The sequence below is a fragment of the Pseudoliparis swirei genome, chromosome 18 (assembly GCF_029220125.1).
Source record: "Pseudoliparis swirei isolate HS2019 ecotype Mariana Trench chromosome 18, NWPU_hadal_v1, whole genome shotgun sequence".
NCBI classification, from domain to species: domain Eukaryota; kingdom Metazoa; phylum Chordata; class Actinopteri; order Perciformes; family Liparidae; genus Pseudoliparis; species Pseudoliparis swirei.
In genome coordinates this window covers 21,392,992-21,400,752 of record NC_079405.1, presented here as the reverse complement: position 1 = coordinate 21,400,752, position 7,761 = coordinate 21,392,992, and the positions used below count along the sequence as shown (strand labels likewise).

The 7,761-nt window shown below is 41.4% G+C and overlaps 1 protein-coding gene across 2 annotated transcripts; it reads left to right on the top strand.

Moving 5' to 3' along the window:
• Window positions 1–1,002: 1,002 nt before the first annotated feature.
• barx1 (BARX homeobox 1) lies at window positions 1,003–5,452 on the top strand. Of its 2 annotated transcripts, none has more exons than XM_056438570.1 (4): window positions 1,003–1,697; window positions 2,977–3,268; window positions 3,650–3,729; window positions 4,080–5,452. In XM_056438570.1, exons 1-4 carry the CDS (start codon window positions 1,493–1,495, stop codon window positions 4,385–4,387), a joined length of 885 nt encoding a protein of 294 aa, XP_056294545.1. In that variant the 5' UTR covers window positions 1,003–1,492; the 3' UTR covers window positions 4,388–5,452. The 2 variants fall into 2 exon arrangements, with proteins under 2 accessions (XP_056294545.1, XP_056294546.1); XM_056438571.1 differs by having other exon boundaries at window positions 1,054–1,697; window positions 3,645–3,729; window positions 4,080–4,334.
• The last annotated feature ends 2,309 nt before the right edge of the window (window positions 5,453–7,761 follow it).

Sequence of the window (7,761 nt, the reverse complement as noted above, 5' to 3'; positions counted from 1 at the left end):
ATGTCCCTGAAGGGCTCTATATATTTAAGAACAATACTTTAGAATTCAGCAGGTACTACACACTTCAAACTGTAATAGGTATGTTATGCTTCTCATATTTGAAACTATTTTTGGAACATCTGATTGTTGCGTTGTTTTGTTTCCAAAGTGTCCAGTGATTGTCAGTTGTCGTGTGTGAACGAAAGGGTTCCTCAAGATTAGATTTCTAAAGTTACAAAAACATTTTAATAGACCACCAACTTTAAAATCAACATTCTTTAAGGGTTTCAGCTTTTCTCACAGCAGCCCTAAAGCATGCTAAAAAATATTCTGAGGGAGATGTTTCACAATCTTTTGAGGGAAATAATCACAAAAGAAAAGAAAAATCTCAGAGGTCAAATGTTTTACTGCCTCAGCTTCACTGGAGTGGCACTGATATGTCCTTATCATTGAAATGATGTTCGTTAGATCATTTTCAAGGTTTGGGATTATTAGGGGATTTTGTTTTACATGGAAAAGTAAAGAGTTAAAAAAAGAAAGACCAAACTCTCCCTTCCCATTTGCATCATTACATTACATTTACATTACATGTCATTTAGCAGACGCTTTTATCTAAAGCGACTTACAATAAGTGCATTTCAACCTAGATTATAAACTAAGAACAACAAGAATACAGGAAGTAACATTTCCTCAACATAGTCGAACTACAAAAGTACCATAAGTAAGTGCTATTTAAGTGCCACTGAAGTGCAAATCTGTGTTTTGATCCAGCATCGTTTCAAGTGTTGAGAACATAAACGTCATGCGTATTGTACAAGCTGCGAAGTCGAACTATACAGGCAGGTAAATGCACCCATCTTCTTCTTCTTCTTCTCCCCCCTCGTCAAAACGCTTATAGCTCGTAAAAGTCCCACGAAGGTTATTTCAAGTCTCCGTCCTGATTTTCTTCCTTTTTGCATATGCACCCATGCAGGACAAGTGCGGCTTTGCATGTAACTTTGGCTGAGAGCAGACCAGCCCGGAGAGGGGGCGGAGCTTCGCGACGAGACCCATAAAACCCAAAGCTTTGTTCCTCCGCTCACTGCCAAGGTGACGCGCTCAGCGGCTGACGAATAGCTCCGACCAGCGTGGCTCGCGCGCGCGCTCACGCACACGCACACACTCACTCACTCTCACACACACGCATACGCAGCAGAAGCAGCGGAGTGGGCATGAACGCGGCCGGGTTCGGGATTTTTCGGTCAGAGGTTCGCTCCCGGTTCGGCACTCCAAGAAGAACCAAACCCGGGCAGAAGTGACGCGTTTGAAGCCGGCACGGGACCCCGCAGAGAAGACGTGCTCCCGGCGCTCGATATCCTCCACCCCGCCCTGGAGGATAACTTATCCGCAGTCTCGAACACCGGACTACAGAGGCTCTGCAGCGGGAATATGACAGCTGGCTCGGGCGACTGAAGGGAGCGATAATCGGTGCACGCGCTCGGTATTTGTATTGGGGTGGCCGCACGGCCAGATTATGCATCATCCTTTGGACATGGCGACGCATTACTACGCTCCGGAGGTGCTTCCGCACGACCACAGGACTCATCGCTACCGGAGCTTCATGATAGAGGAGATCCTGACAGAGCACCCGGAGCATAAAGCGTCGGCTCCCGCCGGGGAGCTGCTTAAGTTCGGGGTGCAGGCTCTCTTGTCCGCCCGGCCTTTCCATAACCAGCTGGGTAAGAGGAGCCTGCGAGTTTATGGATGAGTGCCCAAACGAGACGATGTGTGAGGTGGTTTCATAATGGAAAACTGAAGATAATAGTTAATCTATTAAAGATGTTATTGTATAATCTTTTAACATGCAGATAAAACAATAAAGTCTCTTTCGAGGGGAAATAATGTAACTTCAAACACATGCAGATTTAAATGACAAGAGGTCTTCTAAACATTTTTTTTTTAAAATCGAGTTTCAGCAAATGATTTGCAACAATTGGGCAAAAGTGGCATTCAACCGCAAGATCGGGTCTGAAAGCTATGGAGTTCAAGTGTTTTAAAAAGTAGAGGAAATTTCATATTTTGTTTGAATTCTGAAAAACTACCGTAAATACTATTTAAATAAAATAGTATATATAGAGATAATATATATACAATGTATATATATTATATATCATTTATATATATATATATTATATATATATATTATATATATTAAAGTTGAAAGTAAAGTAAAATGAAGTGAAATGTGGATTTTCTGTCAGGTTTCAGTATTCAGTAATCCCCTAAAATAAAAAGAAGAAAAAAAACATTTAAAAAAACATTATCATGGAGATGTAATATTTACTGATATTCTTGTTTGAAAATAAATACTCATATCACATGGCTACGCATAATAATAATAATAATATTATATATTATTATAATTATATATATATATATATATATATGCGCAAAATCGATAGATATATAGCTTTTGCGCATATATATTTTGTATCATGTTCTATTAAAAACACATCTGATTACATCATGAATCAAATAAAAGCATTTGAAGTTCAGTGCAGGCATTTACCCTTGAACTGAAGTTAAAAGTAATGTACATGCAAACAGCTGACATTATAGTTTGTGCAGCCTTATGAAAAATAATGATGCATAAATATGTTTATTATTTTTAATACAACACAATGATGAAGAAATAGCATAAGAGGTCTTATTCTAATGTGTCAGGCCATTCAAGTATGAGGCCCCCATTGTTGTTGCTAGTTTAACTGAACTATATATATATATATATGCATATATATGTGACTATAAATAAATATATATAAAGAGAGAGAATATTCCAACATGCTCTATCAGCTGTGCAGTTGTGATATTACGGATCGGTCCTGAACTCTGACCTCAAGTCTGTAGTTATAAATGTTATAGTAGCTCACGTGAAGCTAACCTAGACTAGCTAGCACTTGCTGGAGCTAGGTACTAAAAACAAGCCTCTCGTTTCTCTGTCGCCCCCGTTCCTTCCAGTCCTAAAGACCGACCAGACGAGCCTCCTCAAATTCCCCATGTCCCCGCTGTCCTGCTCGCTGGGCTCCCCGCTCAGCGCGCAGCTGCTGTCGGCGGCGTCGGGCCTGCAGATAGGCGCGGCGTCTCACCACCTGCCGCTGGACCTGCACCTCCGCGGGAAGCTGGAGCACGGGGCCGACGGAGGCGGCAAGAGCAAGAAGGGCCGCCGGAGCCGCACCGTGTTCACCGAGCTGCAGCTCATGGGGCTGGAGAAGCGCTTCGAGAAGCAGAAGTATCTGTCGACGCCCGATAGGTGGGTCCACGGAGACGGCTTGAGCCGACATTTACACTCGAAATAGCTGTCGCTTTAAAAAAAAAAATCACATTTATGTATTATTCAATTATTGATGTCCCCCTATTTATTTACAATGCTAAAACACTTTTTATCATTGTATTGTTTTCCTCTAAAAGTGGTAAAGTACAACCATGGAGTCCAAAACATGGATCAATATAATGAAACGACCCGCCATTTATACATTATGTTGCCAACATGTTCACAAAAACAGGCTGTTGTAAAGAATGTATTAGGCTGTGTTATTAGAAGCAACCAATCAGTTGTCCATAAAATAGAGAAAAAAACATCAACATGTGATGTAGAGTTATTGATTACGGATGTATTTGTTCCTCAGAATAGACCTGGCGGAGTCTTTGGGCCTCAGTCAGCTGCAAGTGAAGACGTGGTACCAGAACAGACGGATGAAATGGAAGAAAATTGTAAGCTATTCCTCATTGTGGTGGTGGTGGTGATGATGATGATGATGATGATGATGACGATGGTGATTTTTTTACGAGGTTAGGCCTGCAGCAACAACAAACAACGAGGATAGGAAACGTTCTGTTTTGTGTTATTACAACAGATGTTGATGGGAAACGTAGTTCGGTGCATGCTGATGGGGATTTAAAGGGACCTCTTTAGGAGATCGTATGTGTCATATCTTTTGAATTTGGTATGGATAATTCAGGGGGGGGGGGGCACCAAGGTGTCAACATGTTGTGTGTGTGTGTGTGTGTGTTGGTGTGAGTTGCAGCCAACATATCTCTCTTCGCTCATGTTCCGCCCCCAGGTGTTGCAGGGTGGAGGTCTGGAATCTCCCACGAAACCCAAAGGCCGCCCAAAGAAGAACTCCATCCCCAGCAGCGAGCAGCTGTCCGAACAGGAGCGAACCGCGGCCGACGCGGACCGCCAGTCCGAAGGCTCGAGCTCCCACTCGGAGAACGCTCAGGAGGAGTGACCCTGTTACCCCCTCCGCCCACGGCCCGCAGCCGCGCGGACACTCCCGGCTCTACACGCGCACTCGGCGTATTTTTTTTAGATTTTTTAAATGTTACTTTTCTTCTTCCGGGTGGAGCGGGTGGGCGCCGGTGCTTTTGAAGCGGGAACGTCTCGCGCCGGCTCCCAGAAGACTACTCGCGGGCCCCTTGCAGGATAGCCTGGACTATTAACACACGCTGACATCCTCTAGCAGCCGCGAGTTGTTGTTGTTGTTGGTTTTGTTGTTGTTGTTTTAACCACGCGCTCCCCTGGTGGTGAACTTGCTGCTGTTGAGTAGCTCAACACTTCGCAGTAGGTCTTCCCCTTTATATTCTACGGAGATACGGTTGTTTGCATTCCCTCTTTGTGTAACTATGCCATGTTTAATTATTAAATATATTTTCACAATTACAATGTTCTCTGTTTATTATACAAGAGGCAGGCTTGTGAGAACGATTGCATGTGATGATGATGATGATGATAGCTTCCAGGCTCATCTGTCAGTGGTGTTCACGTGGCTCAGGGCCTAATATGGTTACATATCAGAAGTGGATGTGTCACGTGACTTTATATCAGGTCGGAATCACATCACGAGCAAGTTGCATGATCGCTGCATGCCCACATTAACGGCCGGGCTTATTTCGTGTTGGTTCTTGGTTTAATTGCTGTCTTGTTAAGTCGCGGATTCATTATTTGTTTTGTGTACGAATTGATGAAGAATGGACTTTTTGATTTATTTTGAAAATCCTTTTCTGCTGCAGGTGAAGAAAACATATCCCCTGCTTAAAGTTGTGGCTTTGCTTTTATTCATGTTCCCACTTCAGAGGCCCATCAGCGCCTGTGTTATATGCGTATCATTACATTATGTATATATTATGTGTGTTTATGCTTAAACAGAGAAAACTTACTTTTGTTAATAATTAATTATTTGTACTGTTCATTTTCGTTTTGTGCAAACGGACACATTTTCTCAGGCTGTTGTTGGTTGTACTCGCATGCTTTTTTTTTAAAGCAAGAGGACTCACACTGGACAGCGAAAAGAGTGTATTTATTTTTAGTAGATTTTTTTTACGAGTTAACATTGAACGTCGTATCGACTCATGAAGATCAGAAACGGTTTTATTACTCTAACTCTATTTATTAACATCTATGCGTCTCCAAAGAATAAATGCGGCTCAAACATTCCCTGTGAATCCATATGATCTTCTTTCACTTTTTTAAAACGTGATTTCATTCATTTAAATGTAATCCTTTATGTATGTATTTATGTTAACTCATTTTACGACCGCAGAGCTTTTCTTCAAAAGGTGCTGTATTCCAGCACTCCAATTTTAAATCCAACAATGTGTATTTGGTAATGACTTCTGTTTTTATTAGTGCTTTAAAAAATGTGTTCAGGTCAAGAGGGACAAAAGAACCAGAATCTATCTCGTTTCAATATATCAATTGGCCTCAACTTAAAGTAGCACACACATGTCCTATCCAAAAATAATATGAATCTGTTTTTCCTCGTTTTTTTACGTCAGGAAATATTTGAAAAGCAGAGGCTATATTTCTTGATTTCTAGAATATATTTATATGATTCTAACAATAACTGTCCAAACAACGCCCCTTTACTAAGCACCTTATCTTTAAGAAAGTTATAAATGCGCGTCGTTACGTATGTTGGACTTTTCTCTTCCGTGAATATAAATATTGTACACGCTGCTCGGTCATATAACATATAGCTCAGCGCTCTTGACAATATGAAGTATGTGTTTGGTGCTCGCGTAAAACAAACAAACATCAGAACGAATCAGATGAAATAAGTTGATCTGTCACGTGACTTCATATCAGGTCAGAATCACATCACGAGCTCGTTTTATTTATTGGACTTGTCTCGTGCTCTTCCTTCTGCTATTAAAACAGCTCAGGGTGAATATTCATTCAGAGTGGAACACGCCCCCCCCCCCCCCCCCCCCCCCGTCTCTCTCCACTCTGTCTCACGACGACACACACCTGTTTGTTCAAAACATACTGGTAAATGACTGTTATAATAAAACGTCCATCATATCACGGTATACTGCTACTGTGCTAACGCTTGTAATACATATTCGAATCATTCAAGAAATAAACTTTATTGCTTTACAATAAGGGAACATGTGCTTACAATACAGGGAGAAAGACAGGGACGAGGCTCAGAGAGAATAAGATGGGAAATAAAACACACAAATGAGATTCAAATTAAACTAAGGTCAAATTCAAATAAGATTTAAAAAAGGATTATGCAGAACAGAAGATGGAAAATAGAAGCCACTTAATGATATACTCTTAAAACCATGCATCTTCAATACACACTGCACCGCGGGGTCTCCGTTCGCCACATCAGGGGAGGAGAAAACAAGTATTTACGTCAAATAAAATCATAAAACAAAAACAAGTTTGATAATTAGCAACAAATAATTACGTATTCAATATTTAGAAGACACGAAAATAATGACAAATTTCGCCATAATCCAGAGGCACCGATGCCTGAAGTGATTTGAACGCCCCACCTTTGCATTCCGTTTTGCATCAGAAAGCCTTTGAATGCAACGCAGCAGTTAAATGTGTCGGCGGCTTGAAGCAAACAAACATTGGACCTGAAATGCTTTTTAAGCTTTTACTTTGGCCCTGCATGGTGACCTTGAGGGCCTTTTGACGCCGGCAGCGCGCGGGAGCAAGAAGGGTCATAATATACATATATTATTATTATTATGTGAAAGTGCTGCGCAAGGGGTGAACAAAGCAAAAACGCAACAAGTATCGGTCTGAATTATACAGACTGAATCCGATTAAAAACATCTGCATCCAAAAGCGCTATTCAGCTCTTATTTCAGTGTCAGTATCGTATCTCCACAAAATCATTTTATTATGATATATATCAATAAAGTGGCATATAAAAAGCAGCACATGTTTGGAAAAGTATTGATGTCATAACCCTGGAAATGATGAACTCTTATATTTATATTAGCATCCTCCAGTTAAATGCCTCCGAGGCTTAATGAACTCTATATATATTCATTTTGACTCAAAAGCAAAATCATGGCAATCACGATTCTTAAAATGTCTTCTAAACATCTGAAATACCTTTCTCTTATTCTTGTTGTTCAAAGTGCAACTCTTTTTTTTCAACACGGTGGTCATAACAGTTCTCAGATGCATCCTAAAAGGTCCACATGCTCATCACAAGCCCCCCCCCCCCCCCTGTAGATTAATGACGGGTTGGCCCAAACAACAAAGATGATGTTGGAAACACGAGCACGTTGTTGTTGTTTTTTTAGAAATGTATTTGTCACCATTGTTGATTGTCAAGTGGTCCACAGTGTGTGGGCGTGTGTGTGCGTGTGTGTGTGTGTGTGTGTGTGTGTGTGTGTATGTGTGTGTGCGTGAGGCCTCTGTTGGAGGACCAAGGCTCTATCCACGTGCACATCCTCCCTCCTGGGCTTTGGAGTCGGCACAGAAAACGACTTCCG

What these genes read in the sequence shown, in the direction of transcription:
- barx1 (XM_056438570.1), top strand. Translation starts at nt 1,493, where the DNA reads ATGCATCATCCTTTGGACATGGCGACGCATTACTACGCTCCGGAGGTG. An exon ending in GCCTTTCCATAACCAGCTGG is followed by an intron (nt 1,698 to 2,976) that starts GTAAGAGGAGCC and finishes CGTTCCTTCCAG; the next exon opens with TCCTAAAGACCGACCAGACG. An exon ending in TATCTGTCGACGCCCGATAG is followed by an intron (nt 3,269 to 3,649) that starts GTGGGTCCACGG and finishes TCCTCAGAATAG; the next exon opens with ACCTGGCGGAGTCTTTGGGC.